We start from the raw sequence: 26,116 nt of genomic DNA, 5'->3' as shown, positions 1-26,116 counted from the left end.
AATCCACACAAATAATATCCCCTTGTAGAGAATGAATGCACTCACTCCACAAACTGCAACTTGCATGATTGCATCAAAGCCACCTTCTGGTGAATCCAAATTTCCAGATATGCGCTGCTTGCCAACAAGTTCATTAAATACTTCCCCTTTATCAGTAAGGCTGAGCACATTTTTGTAGCTAAATGGGCTTGTGCAGTTCTGTTCATTTGTGCAAGGGTTCCTGAGTTTAGCTGGTGTTGTGCTAATGTAAGGCATCACAGTTTTCTCCACGAAAGAGCCAAACCCTGTGGAGGGAAATACACATGCAGTGATGATGGAGGGTGGATGGTTAAACCACATTAAAAAAAATCAAGTAATCAACATGTTTATAAGATCAGCAAATGACTGAATACATTCCTGTAACAACAAACATGCAGTTTATTATCTATGTGGTGTGATGTGTGTCAAGTAACATGGCAGCCTGTAGTAAGAAGGGCTTCCCTGGTGGCTCAGATGGCCAAGAATCTGCCTGCAATCCATGAGATCCAGGCTCCATCCTTGGGTCAGGAAGATCCCCTGGAGAAGGGAATGGGAACTCACTCCAGTATTCTTGCCTGGGAAATTTCATGACAGAGGAGCCTGGCGGGCTACAGCCCACAGGTCACAAAGAGTCAAACACGACTGAGTGACTCTTTCTTTCTTTTTTATAGTAACAAGAGGAACAAGGAGGCAGAAAAATCATTAGCCATGTGACAGGAGTATCAGTCCTCTCAGAAAGAAAAAGCTAAAACCCAGCGTCCTAATCTCACATGTATGTAGTGAAGAATGAAACTGCCAAGATTTACACAAATGAAAATTATTAATCTTCTCAAAATTCCTACCAATTCGGAAGTCTGAAGTGATCCTCCTCATTTCATTCATCAAATCTGTTCCCAGACTTTTCACATTCTCCAAGTCGTCTTTCATGGAGTAGGAGAGGTCCATGAGGTAGTAGAGATCGATGGGATAGTCTTCAGCCCGCTTGAATTTTAGTGTAAATGTCTGTGGCTCCCCTAATTAATGAGAGATTAGAAAACTAGCTTGCCAGCAATCAAAAGCAAATGGAAAAGACAAGTAAATCAGATTGATAAGGTCAACACTATAGAATAAACCGTATTATTCACATAGTTTTTACAAAAACCAGGGCATTCCATAGGTAATTCAATCAATGGCTGTGTACTCTTTTTATTCACAAATACTTAAAATGCCAGGCCCCAGGAATGATGAAAAAGACAGCATTCCCAATCTACAGTGGGCAAGACAGGCAAATAGTGGGTGCTAACTACGACAAAGGAAAACAGATAGCGAACAACACAAACTGGACGGGGTGGGTGAGGCAGGGTACACCGGACGTTTTAGAGACTGACGCTGTCAAGTGAAGACTCTTCTCTGTCTATGGGATGCACTGTGTGCAGTGAATAAAGTAATCTGATTTTCACTTAAGAAAACCTGATGAAAAGTTTTAAAGATGATTAAAGAGACAAACTTGTTAAGAAATTATAGGGGGAAAAAAAAAAAGAGGATAAAGATATGAAACCAATAAGGACACAGAAGAGATGAAAAAGACTCAGAAAATACACGAGTAGGAAGAGGTCTGGGTAAAAGGTCATTTAGTTTTTAACTTGCAGATTTTCTCTATATAGATTTCTAGTAGGCAGTTGGACAACTGTGTTTGGAGCTTGAGAGGAAAAAAGTCTGTGTTGCAGCACACAAAGGGCTTCAAAGCCATGAGAGGAAAGCCAACAGTTAAGCGGACTACAAAGAGGAAGGAAGAGAAAAGACACAGAAAGAAGATTGGAAGGTACTGGTAAGAGATAAGAAGGAAAGCAGGAGTGTTACCGCAGAAGCCAAAGAGAGAACATTTTGAGAAGCTCAAAGGCATCATTTGTACAAAAGAGTTAAATAAAGGAATAAAAAGGCCTGACGAGGGTCCATCGGGCTGGCGGTTTCAGGTGCCAGCAGAGGTTGCCAGAGCAGGTCTAGAGGCACCAGGCTGAAGAGAGGGCAACAGGGGAGGGAGCGGGGAGGGCACAAGTGAGTCCTCTGAGTGGAAGGGGCTGGAGATTAGAAGAGAATGGGGCATATTTTTTCTTTTTTCCAGATGCAGGACTGTGACAGAGTCTTATGAAAACCTTAATATTTTAACAGTAGTGTACAAAAACAAAGGAGAAAATAGATTAAAATGTTATCTTTATGTTATATAGTTACACCAGAAGATGGGTATTTTTATTTTTAAAAAACCCACTAAATCTATTAATAATACTTTCTGAATCTTTAACAGAATTTACTGCGGACATTAGGCAACATGTCAGGTACATGGTCTGACAAATTATATCTGCCAAAAATTCAAAACATTTCTAAAAGTTTACATACTCAACATTTCTCAACAGAAACTTATATAACATTGTCTGGAAGCTCAAGTGGACCCAAAGGCACTCCTAGAGTCAGATTTCCACACCTGATCGTAACTGCAGGACCAACTGCTGTGGCTGGATTTGAGTGATATCTTCTGGCTGCAGCTTCTCTGCTGTTCCTTTGCTTCGGTTCGTTACATTTTTATTTTTCTTTATATCTTTGGAGCCTCTGGGATTTTCAATGTCATTTGGATGACAGCCCTTCTTTTTTAAGGCTTCTAAATCATCACATCGAGCAGATGTAGGCATACCTTCTTGTAAAAATGTCTAAATGACATGTAAAATACAGGTATAAATATGGTATAAAATGGTCAAACCTTTTAAATAATTGTTAATAACCAATTAAATTGCAAAAATCAGGTAACATGTCTAATGTACTTCGTCTCTGGTTTTAAGGAAAATGTTGTTCCCTTCATCCAAACCATAATAAACAAAACAAAAACATTTTTCCTTGAAGGCAGTATGTTTATTACTAATATATAACTAGTACTATATTATTTTAGAAATATTTAGTAGGACTTAAGTGTATATTTTAACTGTTTCATATTCAAATTCAGAGTATCTACTCAAAGAAATTTTGTGAAATTATTCAGCAGGGTTAAGAATCATTAATAATGAACATGCCCAAATGACAGACAAATACTCTTCCCAAAATTTCCCTTAGAAAAATTCTTAGAAGTCTTTCATATTAGATAGCATTTTCCTTCATGATATTTAGTAACTCAATACTAGGGAAAACATATGAGCCCAAAACCTTTTTTAAAAAGGAGACCAAGAAATTTACTAACAGAAATTAGTAAGTATTCTTGGAAGGTTAAAAAAAAAAAAACTATTGGCTATTATTAGGAAAAAGCCTTTCAGAATTTACTAAAAAAAAAAAAAAATAGCAAATGATTTTATAACAGGGTCAGAATATATTTCCATTGGGTGAATTTTTTAAAAACAAAAAGTTGTAATGCTATGTAGATGGTACTTGTGGTGTGGGGTAAAACTTCCAGTAGTGACGTGATTTTAAAATGGGTTTTATGTGGAATCTAGAAAAGTGGTACAGATAACCCTATTTCCAGGGTTTGGAAATAGAAACCTATTTACAAGAACAGAGATGCAGACGGAGAGAACGGAGATGTGGACACAGGGGAGGGGGAGGGACGGTGGGATGGACTGGGAGGGTGGCCCTGCACAGATCCACCGCCGTGTGTGAACCAGCTCGTGGAAGCTGCCATACAACAGAGCGCTCAGCGAGGCGCTGTGAGGACCTGTGGGTGGGAGGAGGTTTCAGAGGGAGGGGACATATGTGCACATGCAGCTGATTCATGCTGTGGTATAGCGGAAAATAAGACAACACTGTAGAGCAATTACCCTCCAATTAAAAGAAGGGTATACTGTACAGCACAGGGAATACAGCCAATATTTTTATTTTTTTCCAATATTTTACAATAACTACAAATGGAATATAACCTTTAAAAATTGTGACTATGTTGTACGCCTGAAATTTATATATGATACATCAACATCTCAATTAAAAAAAAAATAATGCTTGCCAAAAGAATCAGGGAACAAAAAGTTACAATTTTTAAGTAACAGAAATAGCTACAAAATATATTCTTGTTTATAATAGGAAGGTGTGTTAGAAATGCATTAATATAATGCATCCAGGATCTTCTCTGTACTTGGAAAATTAACAGCAGCTAATAAATATTCATTACTACCATTTTTTTTAAAAATGTGTTATTTTTATCAGATAACTCAGAAGTACTTTTAGTGAAAGCAAAAAACTGCTGTTAAAATGTGTGTGTGTGTGTGTGTGTGCGTGTGCGTGCGTGTGCTGGGAGGGGGGTTCAGGATGGGGAACACATGTAAATCCATGGCTGATTCATGTCAATGTATGGCAAAAACCACTACAATACTGTAAAGTACTTAGCCTCCAACTAATAAAAAAAATGAAGGAAAAAAAATGTGTGTGTGTGTGTGCACACATGTGTGCACTCACTCATGTCCAACTCTTTGCGACCCCATGGACTGTAGCCAACCAGGCTCCTCTATCCATAGGATTTCCCAGGCAAGAATACTGGAGTGGGTCACCATTTCCTACTCCAAGGGATCTTCCAAATCCAGAGATCGAACCCACATCTCTTTCAACTCCTGCATTAGCAGGTGGATTCTTTACCACTGTGCCACCTGGGAAGCCCTAAGATGTAAAGATTCTAAATAAGTTTTTCATAAGTACGAGAAAGGGGAACAACAACAGTGTATACATGTATATTTGTGCATATCATTTTTAAATGTGTACTTATAATAGCCATTTAATTATTTCACATATACCGCTAAAAGTTGTTTAGTTGGCCAAAAGTCTTTTTTAACATCTTTTCATTAGGAAAACGAGGAAATGCCTTTCATTTAGGGTCACTTTGTATTCAGTTTTATATGGTATTTATTATCTATCGATTTCATGGTGCTGCATAAAGTGAGGATATTCATAAAAAAGAATACACAATAGTTTTGATCAGTTTTTTTTTAAGGGAAACGTAACACTAAATGAGAGCCTTTTTGTACTTGGAAAAACAACTGGAAGGGAATGCCATAGGTCTGATGGTTCAAAGTTCAAAGCTGCCCTCCCTTCATGTATGATCAAACCTAAAATGCTGCCAAAGGACAGGCCCAGTGCACCATCCATCTCCAAATATTAGCCAATCCAGGAAATTCAGATCACGAAACTCAAGTACACATATCCCAAAATACCTTTAATAATTCAAGAACTGTGCCACAAAGATCAAAGGCTAAATTATTAAAAGAATAATTTGACTAGGGTAACTCTAAACCCCAGATGAACTATAACCTTCATAAAATGAATGCTATTGTTGGGAACAGCAAGTACCACTTATTTATTTATGATCATCTAAGTGAAACTGCTAAGTTTCTCCATTCTTGTGCCAACACAAAGGAGGCAGCTCATGCTCAATTTCCAGGTAAGAAAACCTGAGGTTTCAGTTAAGTAAGCCTTGTCTGAGACAAACTCAAGGCATTCCCTGTCTCCTCCACTGTCTCCAACTTAATTCCAGAACACTGTTTTTTGAAGAAGAGAAAGTTGCCAGTAGAAAAATTTTGAAATAACCAAACAAAAACTTCTCATTTTGTCTTTCAGGTCAAATAATATGAAACATCTGATACATGACCAGTAACGGCCACAATGCAGGCATTTGAATGTGGGGTTTTTACTCAGGTGCCTAAGTAAAAACAAACAATAAGCCTTCAACCTTCTGATATTATTCACTCTGTAAATAAATTACATATCCTCAAAATGACTCCCCTTTACCTCCAGTTCCAACTTAATGTTCATTGTCCATTCATTCATTCAACACTTACTAAACTTGTGGAAGGTGCCATGTTAAGCAATATATAGAGATGACAAAAAATAAAATTTAAACCCTAACCTCAATGGGCTTTTCTTAGGATATAAATCAAGTGCATATTAGTTTAATTAACACACAATTAGGCAGATTAATTATACCTTTCCCATCATAAAAAAGGGAAAATCTAAAACAGTTCCGTGAGATGGCTACAAAACATAATGCACGCTACGAAAGTGAGCTACATATGTATTTTTAAGTTGTCTAATAGCCACACCGAGGCAGAAAAACAGAGAAATTAATATATGAAAAATATGAACATTTCAACCTGAATGAGTTTTTAAACCCCAAGGCCTTGATCTCTGGCATGTCTGAAGGCTGACAGCAGTTCCCAGGTGCTCACGTCGCCGCACATGCCTAGTGGGCCCCGCGCGGGGCAGCACAGCTCCAGCCCACCACACAGGGCCACACACGGAGCCGACTCGTTCAACCAACACTGAGTGAGTGAGCAGTCACACCGAGCACTTCTCAAGAGTAGTTCTGAGCAACACTAAGTGACAAGGAATGAATGGAAAGGCTTGAACAATCAATCTGACTTACTGAATTTGTGCACCATCCACAATTTGGCCCTGCTTGTATACACTCCCCACATGATTTGGCATTTGCTTTCAAACATCTATTTTCATCTGTCAGGAAAAAGAAAAATTAGGCTATTTAAGTTCAAGAGAGAAAACAATGAAAGATCAGGATCACAATGACAATACAATATACATGAACATGATACAGAAATACTATGAAGTTAGTTACTAAACTGACTCAGACCTACCCACTAAAGAGAGGTGATTTTGGATCATTCTGGTGCAGAGAACAATAAAAAGACAGTTATCTTTCCTATCTTCTACAGCAAAGACTAGGTACCCTTCATCTATACATTTGTCCTTTTTTTCCCCCCAAAGGTATAATTCCAGGCTCTCTCAAGTTGGTCATAATTGTCAAGAGTTTTCTTACCACTGGGTAAAGTGGTATTTCTTTCCATTTAACTCATACCACCATACCCATACTCCCCCTCCAACCAGGTTGCTTCATTTTAGTTTGGTAAATACTTGAAATGTCCATATTCATCCTATCCATAACAACTTGATTTTTCAGGTCTGTGTTCAAAGTATGTCATGTATTTCTTTAAATCCGTGTAAGAATCAGCATGTCTGCCATGTAGTACACACTAACATGGACTGTCTCCAATGTATGTTTTCTGATTATAAACCCAACACACACTCATTATAGAAAATTTGGAAAATATGTAAAAGCATAAAGAACTAAAAATCACCCAAAATCTGCTCATTAGGAAATACATTTTTTGTATATTTTCCCCAGTCTTTTGTCTATGCAGATAAATCAAAAAATAGCAAGGGGCCTCGGCCTGCCCGGGCTGCCCGCGCTCCGAGCTGCGCGCAGGGGCCTCCGGCACGGGCGGAAAAAAAAAAAAAAATAGCAAGGAAGCATGCAGACATTACTTAAATGAAATTGAGGACATACATTTTATATACTACTTTTTATACTTGTTTCATTCCAAATTCTTTAAAAACATGGCTTTAAAGATTACATATGCCACTGTATTAATGTAGCCTACAGAATGGGTAAATTTCTATTATTTTTAATTGCATGGTTCATGTGGTCCATAAACCCGACACATATACACATACGTACACATGCATGAACCCACTCAGATGACTGCTCTTATCATGTAAAACTCAATTTCCTTATCACAAATTAAAAAAAAAAGAAACACTGAGGTGAAAAGAATTAACTTTTAACCTCTCTCCAGCAATAACATTCAAACACACATCCTCACAAGCAATGTACACACACCATATTCCCTTTTTAATGCAAAGATTTTCTTTGCATTTAACATGTATAAATAAGAACATCAATTGTTGGTTATTTAAGGCTTCCTTTTTTTTTTTTCCATATTTTTCCTGGCCATTTATTTTGTAAATTTTCTATTTTTCTTTTGCAAAGTTTTCTATCATCATGTTTTTAATTGTTTTTACTGGATCGCTACACTTGTGAGTGAAATTAAACCCTTATTTAGCTTCTCATTTTTTGGTGTTTTGACATACAGATAATTTGGTTTATGTTACTGTTGGTCTTATGTAATTTAAATTTATTAATAACTTCCCTCATCTCTAGTATCAAACAGCTGTTCTATGCAGTGTATTTTCTGAGATTTGGAGAACAAAAAATTGGACATCCGTTATTCTAGATTTGGGTGCACCATGGTTTTTGAGAGGATTAAATATATTTTCAGCTTTATTTTTCCATTCCTCTTCTATACAACACCAACTTTTTGCAAGACTTCTGATCAAACAGCAAGAACATCTTTTGGAAAACCAACTGTCCCTCCTTTCATTTTTTCAGACAGTAGTGGATAGTTCATAATCTGTTCTTCTACACATTTACTTTATTTCCTTCCAAAGATGTCATACGCCTTTGCTTTCGTGTTCACTGACACACTCTATTACATCCCCCAAGGATCTCTCTGTGGTACATTCTATTCCTGTCATCACTCTGGGTGGTGGGTGGGGAACCTGCCAAAGGACCTGGCAGGCACCGGAAGGAGCCCCACCCGCGACTCTGAGAGAGGCGGGCCGCTGCAAGGCCTTCTGAAGGCGCAGGACCGCCCGCTTTAGGTTTTCCCAGGAATCTAAGTGGTCAAAAAGTGATACAAGACACTGAACAGACAAGTAGGCAACTTTTTTCTTACCTGCTTGGCCAAACACACAGCAAACTGAACTAATCAATCCGATCCAGAAAATCAGTTGTAAATTCATCTGAAATATAAAATGCACAATGTTACATTTTTTAAAAAAGGGTTAACATATTAAGCATAATCATTCCCACTCACCTGATTTTCTGATTTATAAACATAATACATCTTCTACCCCAACCCTTCTCTGTACTCACCCTCCTCCTCTCGCCCCAGGTTCCCAGAATCCAGTTTTGCTTTTCTCCAAATCAAATATAGTTTAATATTTAATTAACAGTGCTCAGGAAAAAAATGTCAAGCATCCTTACACCTAAAAGCTATGTATTAAGTCTCTGTCCCATGGAATCTGTTACCTCCTGTGACTCCGAAGTGGCCAATTGGGCATATCCCAATGCCTCAGTTATCTCAACACTGAATTGTGAGTGTGACTGAGACTGTCAGAATCCTGATCATGTCACCAGCTTGCTTACAATGTTTCAATCTTTTTCTTCTAAGGGTAAGACCAACATCTTGCACAAGCCCCCAATTCAGTTTTTGTGTCTGATGTCCTGTAACTATTTCCTTTTTAAGAAAATCAACTTCTATGCATGAAATTTGTAAAATATTCAGTTGCCTACAGTTTACAGATCTACTATCTACAGTTTCTAAATCTATAAACATATGAATTAAAGTTTTTCACAACCTTAATCTACATCTTACCAGAGTTGGTTAAACACAGCTAAAGTCATAGGTCACTAACTCTAACTGGTCACTGCTCTTGGACTGCACTGTAGTAACATCTGCCCCTTCCACAAGAACGCAAAAAACCCAAAAGCAAATATAACATGCCCTTGAACAAAGATCAGCTTTACTACTTATCAAAGAAATATAAATTAAAGCAATATAAGGTAACCTAGCAGGTAAAAGAAAGGTTTTTTTATTTTTTTAACCCAACAAAACTTAATAAAAACTTATTGCAGGTGGGTGAGAGAAACCAGAGATGGCTCTGTAAGTTGATACAATTTGGGGGGAATAATTTAACAATCTATATCAAAAACCATTAAAAATGTTTCTGCCCTCTGGCTTAGTAAGCTAACTACTAGAAACTCATCCAAAGGAAATAATTTAAAATATCAAAGGTGATATATATGCACAACACTTTCAGTATAGAACTCTAGCAAGTTGATAACAGTCAAAAATGCCAATGTCCTCTACCCAAGATGCACAATGAGCAAAGGCCTAACTGAACCAACTTCATGGACTACTGGAGTCAAAAGAACAAAATGCAGCAACACCACAAGGTTTACAGAATAATTTCTGGATGCAAAGAACACATTTAAGATGACAGGTATGTAAAAATAACAGTATATAAACATATAAAGTAACCAGAGTCCTGGAGATGATATAAGCATAATATGAAGACAATGAGTTCATTTGTTTTAAATTGTTCTAGTATATTCTTCGTTTCACTTTCTTACTAAAAACAATATGGTAGGGTAACTGTGTGGAATTTTTTTCTTTCTTGGTAAATTTCCTTTAAATAAGGGGAAAAAAAATTCCTTTAAAAGCCCTCATTTTTCAGGGGCTTTTGTTCCAGGATACAATACCACAGCTTCAGAAAAACGCTTTAAAGTTCTACTCTGGGCTCCTTGGGTTTCCTCTGCTGCCAAATGCTGCTTGCATTTTCTGGTTTTCCAGAGAAAAGCAGCATGAATAACTCGCACAGTTATCCACTTTGCAACCAAGCTCAGAACAGCCAGTTCTGTTATGTCCCAGTTTTGCTTACGCATCCAGAAGCCCAAATGAAGCTGAGGGTCACTGACGGTTCACCTTTTAAGGCCTGAATAAAAGGTTCAATGTGTAATAAATCCACGCGGACTATGATTCTGAGCAGCTCAAATAATGTTATCAATTCCAAAGTTATGACTAAAAGGCCCTGGACAGTAAGACACCCGAAAAAATGCCTGACTGTGATGAATGGAGCGTCTGAGTAGTTTCCACACGAAGGCAACAGAACAAATATCTGGTCCATATATGGACTCTGATCCATGGGTCTTCAGAATACAACCTGGATCACTTTTAGGACCAGGAGACTACCTTGGAAAACCTTTAAAATGTCATACAACTCATAGAAGACCACTCAGATAAAGTTACTAGGTAGCAGAAAATATTTCCTGACATTCTTAGGTCCCGTGGCTTTAAAATACTACTTAACACCGCTGTCTTTTCCTCTATAAACCTTGACACGCTGAAGCTCAGCCTTCTGAAGCCCTCTCGCCTCTGAAGAGCTCCGACCCCAGAGCAGACAGCGCAGGGTGCAGGGCGGCAGGAGCAGCAGGGGGAGGGCAGCTCGGGACCAGCGGTGCTGTCCCCAGGGCGGCCGCCAGGCCTGCAGAGGCCAGGCTTCCTCCCCAGGAAAGGGAGCAGCCACAGGGGGTGAAGAAGGCAGCCGCCAGGGTAAGGAAAGTCACAAGGGCCACACAGCTGAGACAGAGCAGTGACGAGTGGCCCTGAGAAGAGGGGTGGTGAAGAGGCAGCGGGGCGAGGGGAGGCGGGGGCAGGACGGCCCCCTGAGAGATCCCGAGACTTCCAGATGCCCCGAGGCAACACTGGTCAGCATGAGGTCCGAGGAGCACCCCAGGCCTGAAAACCCCCATCTCTGGAGGTAGGGCCGGTGACTACCTACCAGTCTCCCCGATGACTCTCAGGCTGAGAAAGGCGCCCTGAGTCTCCCCACAAGAACAGCTCCCAAGGAGGGGCCCCCAGTGACAGAAGCCTTCAGGTCCTGTCCTAACCCTGACTCTCCTCCTCTTCGTGAGCAAAGGTCTAGAAAGAGCCGTGAACCCGGGTCTCTAGCTCCTCCTCCACCTGTGTAACGGGTGTCTGCCTCCTGGAGACACATCAGTTACCACCGACAGAATGCACACAGCGTCACTGACTACACCTCACCATTCTTCCGTAACATGCTCTATTCCCATCGACTTTACTAGCTCCTCCCCTCCTCCTGGAAGAGCTTCCGTGGAAAATTCTGCCAGGTTCTGTGCCCTAGTGGAGTTACAAGGATTTCTGTCTCAAGGAATTTTCCGTTCAAAGACAAAAATTACAAATAACTATAATGTGACACGATGGTTTCCGTAAGGAAGATAAGCAAAGTGCACTGAGGATGTCACAACCTGCCAGGACAAGTTCCGAGGCTTCCCGGAGACTGGAACCGCAGCCGGCCCTGCAGACAAACACCCCAGGCCAGAGGTCCGCACGTCAAGGCCAGAGTCATGACAAGAACTGCAGTATCTTCTTTCCAATCTCATTACTAAACAGACATGTTTGGGTGACTTCTCTCTCTCTCCGCAAACTGGAATTGATTTGGTCTAACTTTACAGAAAAAATGTACTTAAGCATTACTTGTAGTTAAATCTGGTCAGCGGGGTGAGTGATTATTTTATCCCCATAATTTTCTACAATAAGAATAAATTACATTATGTTACAATCTTAAAATGTCATAGAGCTAAAAAAAAAAAAAAAAAAAAAACCTTAAAGTACTTAAGTATTTTTGACAAATTATAAGCTAGAAATAACAGAGACCGAGACCAACAAGGCAGGAGGTTACAGTAACGTTACAGAGTCTTAAATGCCATTCATGCTAAGAGTTTAGATTCTATGCTACATGTACCAAGGAAGCTGGGAAAAAATGGCTCAGGGTAGTACCACGACAACATATATGTGGCAGAAAACCAGTGGGGCAGAGGATGAATGGCAAGACACGAGCTACTGGACAGTTACAGAGCGTACTGCCCAGGCTTCAGAGTAACAACGGACAGACAGAGGTGCTTGGGGGAATCTGAGGCTGCTTAGGTAAGGAAGACAGCAACTTAGGTAAGGAATGGCTAGAGAAAGGACCATCACTTTCAAATAAGGAAGACAGAGAGAGATGGAGTTAGGGGAGAAAATACTGATTTTGATTTAGAAATGTGACTGTGAAATGCCGATGTGAAACCGAGGAAAGATATTAAGTGGGAAGTTAAGACCTACGGGTGTGGCTTTCAGGATTTCAGGGCTAGAGACACAAACCCAAGAGTTGTGGGTGGCAATGAAATTCTGAAGATGGATGAGACTGAAGAATACCTGGACAGAGAGGAGAGCTGAAGGCAGACCTAAGAGAAGAAAGGAAACAGTGCCAGAGCCAGGCTCCTTGGAGTAAAGAGGGATGGAGCACAAGGGCTCACTTCCCTGAAGAGAGGTATAGCATCTTTCTCTAAGTCAGGGCAGGGGGGTGAGAAGCTGAGCGAGGTCAGGCCTGACAGCTATGTTTCTTCCTGAAACAGGAAGCAAGGACAGGTGCTGGGAGAAAGGGGGAGGGGAGTTGGCAGACAGAAGAAAATCAAGACGATGCAACAGGATTATGGAGCGGTGCTGAGACCCAGCAGGTCCTGGACACCCTGATCTATAAAGGCACATTTCTAACACTCATCTCACCTGAAACTACCTGGTAATAATCTGCCCTGATGGATTCTAAGCGCCAAGAACACAATCTTTCCTGTGTCTTCAGTGACAGGACCTTTAAGTGCTTGGTACAAAATCAGTGCTCAAAACTTATGCTGAAATATGTTAAACCGTATGTCATTTTTCTTGGACATTATTTAGAAGCCCAGGAAAGAAGAGTTTCTCGGAATTAGTTAATACACAGACCTTCTTTAAATAGCAAACTGTTAGTATAGATACCCTAGGGATAACAATTTTCAATCCACTTAAGTATACACAAGCCAACTTTCAGCTAGATATAAAATGCCTCACACTCTAGGCGCTTGTACATCATGAACCAAAAGCCATTTACATACACAAGCAACACAAACATAGGCACTGAAATACTACTTACACACACTCAGTTATAAGGTGGCCAACCAGATCATCCACTTATTGGTTATTATTCTAATTATTAGCACAAAACCCCAAAGTTTTTAGAAATTCTTGTACAGTCAAATTGCTGAGACTACCTTCCATGGGTCCTCAGACTCCAACCTGAAACTGCGGAATTAATGCCACTGTTTCCAGAGCGAGGGCAGGAGGAGGAAGGGGCAGGAGAGGAGGACACAGTCAAGGGCCTAGATTTCACGTGCAGGTGAGAGAAAGGGCTAAAGAGCCAGGTGCAACATTTCAGGGGTGGGCAGTCTTGGGTAAAAGGTCGAGGTGAGGAGACAGCTATGGGAACTGGGTTGGCTGGGGTCCGTTCCCAAAGCAGAGTCTGAGACGAGAGCAGGCGCGCAGGCAGCTCACTCAGAGGGTGACTGGGGAATGAGAGGTGCTGAAGACGGCGAACCAAGAAGAGAAAAGGCCAGGGCACTTTAGCTACCACAGGGGTGCCCAGGGGCTTGGTCTTCCTGAAAAGTCTTGAGAAGTGTATACAGTTCACCTCTGAATCCATGGGTTCCATCAGCAGATTCAGCCAACAACAGATGGAAATAAATTTTTTTAATTGCAGAGTTCCACAAAGCAAAACCTGAATGTGCCCTGCACAGGCAACTCTGCATAGTATTTACATTGAATCAGGCATCATCTGGAGGTGACAAAGCGTACGTGAGGATGTGCATAGGTTACATGCAAGAACTACACCCTCTCAAAGAGATATGAGCATCTGTGGATCTGCTTGGGGAGGAGGAGTGTCCTGGAACCAATCCCCCTCGGATACTGAGGGACAACTGTGGAAGGTGTGTCCAGAGAAGGGTCACTAGGAAGACGTGCCTCAGTTCTAGTCCCCACAGGTAAAGTCTGCCCCAAGGGGCTTCAAAGAACAACAGTACATCCAACCAGAAGGCTGCTGCCGGCTTCTCTCCCCACCAACAGACAAGAGGGCTGGCTGGAGATGCCCCGGGGTTGAAAAGACAGAAGCACGAAAGGCAAGATGCAGTCAGCCAGAGTGAGTCAGAGAACTGCTCCGAGGGGCAGTGACGGGAACCAGAGGAGGCCCGAGGCAGTGAGGAAGTGAGGTTTCTAGTCCAGCGCTCAAAGCCCCTGGCATTAGAAGAGCAAGAAAACTGCTAGAACAGAGTGTGAGAAGTGTCACTTGCATTAACTCTGAAGATCTCAACGATGGCAAGAACTGGGGAGGGGATTTAGGCCAGGTGAGTGACATATAGGCACACATACATATATTAAAACGAACACAAACAACTTCTGTTTAAAAGATTTACTAATTAAGCGTACGAAGCGCTTTGCCATCTACTGCAGATGTGTATGACTGACCTGCCTTATGAACTGTCATCTTCTAGAAGTCAGTTCTGTGTCCTCTGTACCTAGCCCAGTATCTTAATACTTAATATACAAAGAGTCTAAAGATAACTGCAGATATTCTGAGGTATCCACAGAAAAGTAAACAAAGGCAAGCAGAGTGCAGTGATCAGCTAAGGCATAGCTCAGAGTTCAGAGTGTGGACTGTGGAGTCAGATGCCTGGACTGAAACCTCTAATCAACCCCTAACTAAGCAGGTGATACTGGCAATTATTTAATCTGTGCCTCAGTTTCCTCGTCTTTAAAATGTACACTATAGTTTCTACCTTATGGGGGATATGTGAAGTTTACATGAGTTGTAAATATAAAATATTGAAAACAGCATCTGGCACATTATAAGCAATACCTAGATGGTACTTGTTATCATTATTACTATACATTACAGCTGGAGCTCAGCAACAACTTGATTCAATAAAGAAGTAACTAAGTTTGAATGTTTAGGTTTTTCTTCAATCATAATTTTTAACCAAAAACTCTGAATTGACCCATGTTAGGTGAAACACAAGATATGGAAGAAAGGATAAAGTATAAGGATTGGAAAAAAACACAACTGCAAACAACAGATTAATGTTGACTTTTTATAGAAATTAATACATTACTTTGCTATGACACCAAAACCTGATACCGTGTATGGTGATGGTGGTTTAGTCGCTAAGTTGTGTCCAGGTCTTGTGACCCCAGAGCCTGCAGCCTGCCAGGCTCCTCTGTCCATGAGACTTCCCAGCCGAGAATACTGGAGTGGGTTGCCATTCCCTTCTCCAGGGGATCTTTCCAACCCAGGTTTCCTGCATTGCAAGTGAACTCTTTACCAACTGAGCTACTAGAAGTCCTATACTGTTAAAAAAAAATATATATAAGGCTTAACCAGGTGCTAACTATTAATTAGATACTAATTATTACGCTAAGTATAATTAGATAATTATTTTAGGTTCCACATTTAAGTAGGATCATTGTACTTCCTAACAATCACATTTCTAACAATTTGTATGTAAAATAATAAAATCATCAAAACCTTAATACTACCACACTAAATACAGCACAGATATTTTTGAATGTTAGTATCACGAATCACCTTAAAAAAAGATCAGGGTGGAGAGTAACACACCTAATTAAAATAGAAATAAGGAAGAATGACTTCAGGTTTCTTCTTCTGTATGGGGAAGCAAGTCTAGGAGAGGCGAAGAGGAGGAAGGAAACTGCCCTGAAGAGACATCTTGTAGCAGAAACTCAGACCGGGAGGCTGCACACCCGTCTGGCTCACCCAGACTGCTGCCCACGGAGAGCCACCAGCACGAGGGCCATCTGCTCACCTGGAGGGCGGGCAAGGCTCACCCCAGGCACACCCAGGAGTGATGCGGTAATTGAGCTTTGATGATTTATGGCAATTTGTAACAAAAAGTTTTATTTTATTTTTACTTTTATTCTAACACCTGGAAGCGACTATAAAAATGACAATAATTAATAAAAATAATAACAGCTATCTCTTCTAAGCAACTCCATGAGGTTGGGAACAACATTATCTTTGTTTCATATACGAGGAAGCCAAACCACAAATACCTTCTCCAAAGTCACACAGATAGAACTGAAACCAGACCATCTGAATTCTGAAGCTGTGACCTGAGTCTGTGCTCCATTAAACTACAATATTTGGAAGGCATACCCAGTCACTATTTTAAAAATAAAAGAACATTCTTCTACTGTTAGAACTGACTCAGAGAACAGAAATGGAAAGGACTTAAAATGTTCTTTGAGTTTATTTCCTGGTCCTTCAAAATGACTGGAAGCCAACAGAAGTTATTTTAATTGTCAAATTTCATGAGTATACCGACAGGTTATAGTCTCATTCCTACAAAAGCACTTCATCTTAATATCTTTTCTTACTATGTTTAATTTTAACTAAAGGGTCATAAGGGCTTCCCTGATGGCTCAGTGGTAAAGAATTCACCTGCAATGCAGGAGATGCAGGTTCGATTCCTGGGTCAGGAAGATCCCCTGGGAAGAGGGCACGGCAACCCAACTCCAGTATTCTTGCCTGGAGAATCCCATGGAGAAAGGAGCCTGGCAGGCTACAGTTCACAGGGTCACATAGAGTCGGACACGACTGAAGCAACTTAGCACGCACACAAAGCGTCATAATTCATCCTTTGAACAATAAATAATCTCAAACAGCTCTCCCAAAACATCTCATTCTGGTGGTTAGAAACATGCAATTGCTACCTTTGTCAAAAACTGTACATAATTAATCTCCACTGTAAACTCATCTTTATTTATCAAGGTTAAATATGGTTTTATGAGCTACATACCTAGTATCAATGTTCTTAACATGACAAATATTCTTTTTACATTTACAGGTATTTAGACATTTTACATGTACTTTATTTATAGAAATTAAACAATTATGCTTTAGAGAAAAATTACTTTAAAAAAACGGCGAGATACACTTACTTTAAGTTTTAAAACTGGGTGCTCAGAAGCCATCTATGCCCCAAAGGACACAGTACAAAAAGAAGTCATCCAAAAAGATTTCTTCCTATAAAATCTTTGCACAAGAGCACATTTTTATTCAATACAACTCGGATTTCCAAGTCAAATATCAATTGTATAGCTACCATGTACAAGACAAATAACTGACAATGCTGGGACATGAACCCAGGCATGAACTGAAAGCCCAAGTTTTCAACAGAAGTAGGTTTCCAATAAGAAAGGTTCCTTTTTTTATATCCTAACATTTTAAATCTTTTCACCTTAATGGTGGAATAGATTCAGATACTTCCATTGAGGTATATTATAAGTCTCTCCTGAAAAGAGAAGAAGGTTAGATTCATCCCAAGTCTGTACCACCACCGCTATTTTCTGTATCTGTGTTTAAAAGGAAAAAAATAAATAGTCCAATAACACATTCTATTTACAAATCAACACAGTCCAGAAAAGGAACACAGAGCCAAGAGGAACACCTCAGGAAATTACCATGCGGTCCACCCTGCTTCTCCCCACGCAGAGCAAGCAGACAGGAGAGCATATAATAGCCTGCTCTGCTTCACACCATCAGACTTGAGAATGAGAGCTGGGGATGAATTCACCAAGAGCAACAGCACCTTTCCCCTTGTGAGAAGAACAATTCAAACTCAACATTTTCCCCCTCTCTGGCAGGAAGAGGTGCACGGTGGTGATCCTGGAGGTGTCTACGGCCCAAATAAATAATAAGCTACAATGAATGATTAACAAAACTTAGCAGAAAGGATGAAAAAGGGAAAAAAAGAGGAAACAGGAAAGAAAGGAGGTTAAGTACTCCAAGGCAAACAGGCAACATTTCCTTTGAAGTCCATGGGTCCACCCACTGTGGAGGATAAATAGAAGTCTGAAGTAGAAAACTTTCTAAAATTCACAACTCCCACCCAGAAGAAAAAAGGGCTTTTTATAAGCCCCGACCCCTTCTTACCCAAAGGTGGTATCAGCCTGAGTTGAGTCCCAACAACAAAGGTTTGACTACTCCAAAGCTACAGGCTTCAAAAGCAATTTGACACCCGAGAACAGGGCCAATACTTAAAATCACAGAATAACAGAACAGAATGTGTCTAGTCCGGGGCTTCCCCAGTGGCTCAGCAGTAAAGAGTCTGCCTGCAATGAGGGAGAGGTAGGTTCGAACCCTGGGTCATGAAGATCCCTCCAAGAAGGGAATGGCAGCCCACTCCAGTATTCTTGCCTGGGAAATCACATGGACAGAGGAGCCTGGTGGGCTATAGTCCATGGGGTTGCAAGAGTCAGACACGACTGAGCAACTAACCAACAATTGCGCCTACCCGTCCCCCCATGAAAACGAGAAAATGGGAGATCCATCATCAGCACCCACCCGTGTGGTGCAAGGGGAAGATAAAGAATGGACACACTCTGTCTTGGGAAATAGTTTCAACGATAAAGATGGAAGTGGGGGGAAGTCAGGGCATGGAAGTGAACTACGAAAAATTTCTACAGCACAGAAAGAGAAAATTAAGAATTTTCCCTGAAAAAAAAGAATGAACTCATTATGCTCTTCAAGGAATTAAGAAACTCTCAAATAGATTTTGTAGCAATCAAACACAGTAAGACCACAAAACTAGAGGAAAGAGCTACGGGAGAAAATTTAAGTTGAATTACTCTGCAGAACTCAAACATACAGGAACAGAATCAACATGACAGGAAGAGCAGGCTTGAGCACACAGAATTCAAAATAATTCAAGGCAATAAGAAGCATGATGTTATAGCCAATAGTGATCCAGTAAATAGATAACTGGTATACCACCACCACCACCTCCCCCACCAAAAACGTTACAGCCTTTACATGAGGACCAAAAAAAAAAACGATTAAGCATTAAATTCCAAAAAGTAGTGGGGCATAAAATAAGTTCAAAGTTCATAAAATAAGCAAAAGGATAAGACTTAAAATATGAGCAAGGAATTTCCCTGGTGGTCCAGTGGCTAAGACTCCACTCTTCCAATGTAGGGAGCCTGGGTTCCATCCCTGGTGGGGGAAGTAAAACCCTACTGGCAGCAACTGAAGACCCCACATGCTGCAACTAAGACTGAGGATTCCACGTACTGCATCTAAGACCTGGTGCAGTCAAACAGATAAACAAGCAAAAGTTAAACATTTTAAATAAACCTATTAAGACATAATATTAAGGGCTGACCCAAAATGAGCATGAAAAGTTGCCTGAACTTAATTCTTCCCAGGTCCTCCTTCCACTCAAAAGATAAGACATTACCCAGCAATTGCTATATTTCAAACTAGCCTAGCGAGCTATTCCTTCTTTACACTTGGCTATGTCTATAGATTTTGCTTTTCTCTGTGAAGGGAAAAGAGTAAGTCAGCAGCTGCTTTGGTTGAAGAATTTACTTTGGAGCAAGTTTACAAAGAACTAGCAAAAACAAGTTTACCATCTTAACTAATGGGATCGACAAGCACTTGAGAGTAATATATGTTCCACGTAATTTCAGTCAAGCAGAACTGTAAGTTATGCTCCCTTGGGTCATTTTATCTACTTTTTAGATAAGTCATTCCAAAATTCTTACTTGGTCAAAACTTTAATAAACTTTGACCATATGCTTTGTCATATCTCGCCTCTGCCCTGTATTAGGTTGAAGCAAACACAGTGCTGAGTATATTCTAAATATATATACAGTAAATATAGATAAGCATTTTCACCTAACTAAATACAGGTAAAACTCAATTTCTCACTTAGCACAAAGCTGGGAATAATATCCACCTTAGAACTGTTACAAGGATAAGATATGATCATGAATGTAAAACAAATATCTTTATAGTGATCTATAAATCACAGCTTACTTGATTACTGAATTTTCTTCTTGCTCTTCAACTCATTCACTGACTTCTAAACATTAGAACCTGAGTGACGACTTAATAAAAGGTTCTCAATCTTTTTAAGCCATACTGCTTTAGTGAGCACAAGTCCACTCCCTACTGTTCCTGTTGTGTTTGCCTAAAATAACATAATACTAAATGCAACTTTGAAAACTACAATCTCCACCTCCAATAATCAAATATGACCCACCACTACACCTTTGGGGAAGGAAAGAAATTACAATCTGAAATAAATAATAAACTGTGAAATACTGGAGAGCTAATAAATTACTATTCTTAATTCTACAAAGACTATGAAAGCTTAAGTTACCTGTGTATTCATTCAATAACATTTATACATGGAAATGTGACCTCCATACATCCAAATACTTTTTCTCATCATTCTTAATTTTTTCAACCACCATAAGTAGAATTATTTCAAAATATTTGAAAAAAATTTTCACCAAAATTTCAAAAAATTTTTCAATTTTTTCAACCACCATAAGTAGATTTTTTTTTTGGTCCCAAAATATACTCTTGATAGAGTCTGGCACAAAAATGACAAACCTTTGGTATGCTCAGTAACACAGTGTTGTTTAATTCAAATTTCTATTACAACTAATTGTAATTACGTCTGTGAACCACACCAGACTAGAGGTGGAGGGCAAGAATGCAGGCTTTCATTTTAAATATCCTTCATTTTATTTGTATGTATTTATTACATAAAGGCATATGTATTTATATATGTATGATCATATATCAAAGTAATCAAACAATATTTATTTGCTAAATTAGACTGTATTCTACCTTCTAACTGTACTGTCCTTTGACCATGTCATCATCTATATTTGTCTCTTTGGTCACACCATTCCAAGCTCCTCAGGGCCCCCCAAAACCAGTTAAGCCAAAGCTGATCTCTTTCTCAAAGTCTATTAGAATTACCTGGTACAATGCACTGTGTAAACATCCTGTGGCGTTTGCTACATTTCCCTAAACTGAAAACAATGTATCCCAACTAGACAGTACCCTCAACTGCAAGGTGCAGGTCAGCTTCCGGACCTCCACCCAGTAAGCACCACACTGCTCAGGGAAGTGGCACTTCGCACAGTAGCAGATTAAAATGTTACTGACAACAGAGCTCCATCCTGACAGAGAGCTAAGAGTGACAGACTTGACCGGCCAGCGCTTGCAGGCTTTCTCAAAGCCCTGACTTGGCACACCACATGCCCTCTGGGGCAAGGGCACAAGAGAAGGGCTGCTCACGGGAGAGGGAAGACCTGTCCTCTGTAGAGTCAGGTCACACAGCAGCTGGCCTTCAGCTCACAGGGCAATAGAGAGAAACCAAGAGACCGCTCTACAATGTAGACACAGAAACCAGAGCCCGTTCCAGGTGAGGTGTTCCAACAAACGTCCCGGAGAAGCTCAGTCCGAGCTTGCCCAAAGCCCAGGTTTCCCAATCAAGAAGCCTCTGCTACATCAAACTGCTTCTCTAAAGATGCTGCTCTCTTCACCTCAAACAAGCTCATCAAAGGAAAAACCTGAAAATATCCAAGTCCCCCACTAAGCTATCACAGGAAGGAACCAGTAATTCAAACAAACTGAGGAAGGGAAATGCTTTTTCTAGATTCCTTTTCCTCCACCCAGCCTTTGACTGGGAAAGTGCTTCCAGGGCCCCTCGGTGGCACCTCTTCACTCTACGTGCCCTGCAGTATTTAATCTGCAGCCAGAGCGTCAGCCTGTACAGACTAAGAACCTCCAAACCGTAGGCTCCCAACCAGACTGCTGCTGTGAGCTCGCAGTCCGCACAGTCAACTACCCTCCCGGCATCTCAGCAGTTCAGCACGCCCCTGATCCAGGCGGCCAGCCGCACAGCACCCCCTTGCGGTCACGCTTCCCACCTCGGACAAGCCACCTCCTAACCAGACACAGAGGCCACTGCAGTTCCTTTCTCCTCTTACCTCAGACACCAAGTCTGACCTGTCCACGCTCCAAAATAAGTAGTTCTTGTAGCCCCACCCAGGTCATCCCCCATGCCAAGGATCTCCAAAGCTTTTTAATACTCCTTTTACTATTTAACAACAAAAACAAAAAGAAACTTGAGAATACGTGTACCCCAAAATATGTATTTATAAATTAAAATACATGTACTTCTACAGCACTGTGGTAAGATATTATAAATCATAATAATAAATTTAAGCTTTATTAAAAAAAGTCAGTCTAATATTTTCTTCCTACATCCAGTGAATTATTTTATACATCCCTGGGGTCCAGGAAGCTGCACTTTGGAGACTGTATAATGAGACAAGTTCAATAATTGTGTGTTTATACATGCATGCACTATGCATATTTGAAAGTTTATCACTTACACACATTTCTTGATCAGATGATATACATATGCTTTAGCATATTGCTAAATATAGTTAACCTTATCTTCCAAAGCCACAAACCAAAACTAAAGCTTAAAAGTACCTGGCTTCTGTACTATTTTATAAATAAAACTTAACTCTGCAAAACTCTCACAATTACTCACATTTAAAAGATGAGAAACCTGCAAAGTATAGCTTGGCTCCTCTTGCATACAGCTCCAGAACAAGAAATACCACCTTTTTCACTTATCTATTGAAAATTCTAAGACTGCTAAGGTTCTGAAGGTTTTCTGCACTGCAACTCCTGTAACCTAGATATATAATTTTCTCAGTTTTCTACAGCTATAGATACTGCTATCATTTCAGGGTTCTGAAGAATAAGGTACTCTTCTGGACTCTTACCCAATCAGCCCACCCTCTGGACCCCAAGACTCCCACCTCTGCTATAACAACATACAAGGACAAAACCCCAAAACATATGACCAGTCAGAATAGACTTGCTCACGCAAAAAAAGATATTTACACATTTGCACAATATAATCTAGGATTCCACTGACAACCAGACAGATCCTAACCCTCCAGGCAAAGTGGGGTAATCAGTCCACATGAACCCTCTCAGATACTAATTGAATTTGTTACATGTTCAGAAATATCAATTAGCAGAACTCAAAAGTTCTAAAACTTTATCTATCTCATGTTTCACCTCATCACTCCAGCAGAGTAGTCATGAACAACTAATGCACCCACACATATGCCATGAAAACAAGCACCACCTGAAACTTAAATTTTCAGTATTTTATAAAGTAACCAGATGCCCTAGTTGTCCAAGTAATTAGGAATTTATCGACCCCAATATAGGACTACAAGTTCATTCAATGACACTAATTTGGGGCAGCTTTTAAATATCCTGACCAGAAAGCTGAGGAGAAAGCCACCTAAATCCAATGATTTATTCAATATTAATGATTCTATACTTTCCACACACAGAATACCGAGGGGATTAGAAAACAATACAGAATAAAACATTCTCTTAAAAAGAATCAACATTACAAAAACTTTAAGTCTGTGAAATCAGCATTGATGACTGAATTCGGAGTCTGCTACTTACAGAAGCAAAGTATTAACCACATCCCGTCTTTTTAACTAGCATTCTAATTACATCTTCCATTTTATACTAAATTCTACGGTGGGTATAATGGCTTTCTCCTCAAATGCCTGTAACTAAAACATTGACTTGTTTCATGTGTTTTCTGTTTATCAGCTAATCACCTTCAGTCCCTCATTTATTAATCAGTGAACTAAAATTATTTTCAAATGTGAACATTTCGGTAGGACTCTTAAGCCAGCCCTGACTCCTGTGAGCCCTGATGGCCACAAATCCAGAATAGGTAACTTGCAAGTCAAGTTCCCTCACCACTTCTAAAGTGTCTAATACACAACCTATTGCAAAGTCTGGATTCAGTTTAAGAAAAATTCCTAATCGAAATTCACTTAGCATTTGTTATTATTGTACCATCAAAACAACAATAAAAAATAACAATAATTCTACCCATCTAATATCTATGTAGAACGCAGATCCAAAGAAACCTTACTGATAATATCATCAATTACATAGCGAGATTTTTTTAAAGTCATTCTACTACATCAAGAAGGAAAGAAAAGGAGTTAATATTTATTGAGCTAAGTGTCTTCCATCTTACATCTTCTCTTCACTACACTGTACTTCTTATGCAAGGTTACCTGCGGTTCAAACATGGGTTGCTGGACAACATGGGTTGTCCTCATCACAGCTCAATGACCACCTATGCGCCCTGTGCCTCAGTTTCTTCATTTGTAAAACAGGGATTAAATACAACACCTACCTCTTTGGATCGGTTCCAGGATTAAACGACAAAATAAAGGTAAAGTGCATAGAGGCCCTCACTGTCCTCATTATAATAATTACTAGCTTTATTATTAGTATAGGTAGGTACTGCTCCCATTTTACAGATGGAAAAAATGGAGCCTTAACGAGTGTAACTTACTAGTAATGATCACAAAGACTAGCGCTAGGTTTTGACGCAAAAGCACAAAACTGGTGAAAAAAACTTGCTCAGGCGTTAAATACTACCATTCTTAAAAATACAACTTGTTCTGAAGCATAGGAAATGGCACGAATCAGGCACAGGCCGGGCAGGAGCCCTAGACACTGCCGCGACGCCCACACCCAGCATTAGGGAAAGGGCCCACAGGACGCGCCCACCCGGCGCTCCGGTGCCCAGCGGCACGGCGACGCCCGGGACGTGGGGCTGGAGCCGGGATGAGTGGTCCCGGCCGGGAGGCCCGGCAGCCGAGGCTGCTGCCGGACGCAGGTCCACGGAGGCCCGTCCGCGCCCAGCCCAGCGTCCGAGTGGTGGGTCCGACTCCCCGGCCTCCGCGACCGCGGCCCCGCGAGGACAGCGCCCCTGCCGGGAAGGTCCAGGAGCGGCCGCGGCCCGACTTCCTCCCCCGCCCGACGGCTTGGAATCCACCCGGAGGCCGCGGCCCCCACGCCTGCTCCTCCATGGGAGCCCGGCCGCGCCCCGAGCCCGCCGCCCGCCCTCCCGGGCCCACCTTCTCCCGCGGCGTCCGGCCCGCGCGATCGGCTCGGCCTGTGCTCCGCGGTTCCCGCTCGGCCTGTCCGGAGCTGGCGTGGCCTCCCGGGCTCCGGCGCGGCGGCGGCGGCGGCGGCTCCTCCTCCTCGCAGGCGGGAGGAGGAGACTCGGCGGCGCGGGGCCGCCTCCCGGCAGGAAACGACCCCCCGGGCACCGCCTCCCTGGCGCGGCGATCCCGCTCCTCAGGCCGCCGCCGCGCCTCTCGCCCTCCGGAAGCGCATTCCTCTCGGGCCGCGTCAGCCGCACCCGGGGGAGGGGGAGGGGGGGGAGGGGACGGGAAGGGGGAGGGGCGGGGGCTCAGAGGGGGAGGGGCGGGGGGCGGTGGGGAGGGGCGGGGGGCGGTGGCGCGGGCCGCGCGAGGGGCGGGGGCCGCCGGGACAAAGGAGCGGCCCGGCCGGGCCACGGGCTCCGCCGCAACCTCGGCGGCGCCTCCTGCCTCTGCAGCCGACAGAGAGAGGGAGGATTCTGCCTGGCCCTGTTCACCTTAATATCGCTCTCGGCCTGCCTTAGGCGCTGCTTCTCCAAAGCCCCACGTCTGTCCGGCCGGACGGCCGGCCGGCCCTGGACTGCCCGGGTTTGAACCCTGGAAGCCCTGCCTCCCAGGAGCCGGCTCGGACAGATCGGAACACTTAGTCACTCACCTTGTTAAGCCTTCGTGGGGCCAAAAACGTTTCCCTTTGGAAGGGAGGTAGCTAAAGCCGGTATTTTTCTGGTGGGAGGATTTGCTTGATTTACGTCTTTGAGAGAGGGGAAGACTTAAGGAGGAAACGGGTGCCAGGAAAGATGAAGAAAGTTGTAGAGAAAAACTGGTGAGCTGAGGAGCAGCTTTTGTGAGGTTCATCTGGAGGTCCATTTATGGGGAACAGGGAGGAGAAGGAAGAGTTCATTCTTGATACAGTTTCTGTTCATCCTAACTTTTTTAGTAGGTGGACGGGGGCGCTGGAGAAGAGACAGCTAAAAGAAGCATGGCTG

The 26,116-nt window shown here is 41.7% G+C and overlaps 1 protein-coding gene across 2 annotated transcripts in view; it reads right to left on the bottom strand.

Annotated features, from left to right (window-relative positions):
- The window catches only part of ITGB1 (integrin subunit beta 1), a 44,240-nt gene extending 18,890 nt beyond the window's left edge, over positions 1-25,350 (bottom strand). For both annotated transcript variants that reach the window (XM_043882899.1, XM_043882898.1), the window contains exons 1-6: positions 25,104-25,350; positions 8,544-8,610; positions 6,380-6,465; positions 2,477-2,699; positions 861-1,031; positions 46-284 (exon numbers count right to left, since the gene is read on the bottom strand). In XM_043882899.1, coding sequence (XP_043738834.1) covers positions 46-284; positions 861-1,031; positions 2,477-2,699; positions 6,380-6,465; positions 8,544-8,610 — 786 coding nt within the window. In that variant the 5' untranslated portion in view covers positions 25,104-25,350. The remainder of the gene's footprint in view (positions 1-45; positions 285-860; positions 1,032-2,476; positions 2,700-6,379; positions 6,466-8,543; positions 8,611-25,103) is intronic.
- Positions 25,351-26,116: the final 766 nt, after the last annotated feature.

The sequence above is a fragment of the Cervus elaphus genome, chromosome 23 (assembly GCF_910594005.1).
Source record: "Cervus elaphus chromosome 23, mCerEla1.1, whole genome shotgun sequence".
Lineage (NCBI taxonomy): Eukaryota > Metazoa > Chordata > Mammalia > Artiodactyla > Cervidae > Cervus > Cervus elaphus.
This window is presented reverse-complemented; position numbering and strand designations above follow the sequence as displayed.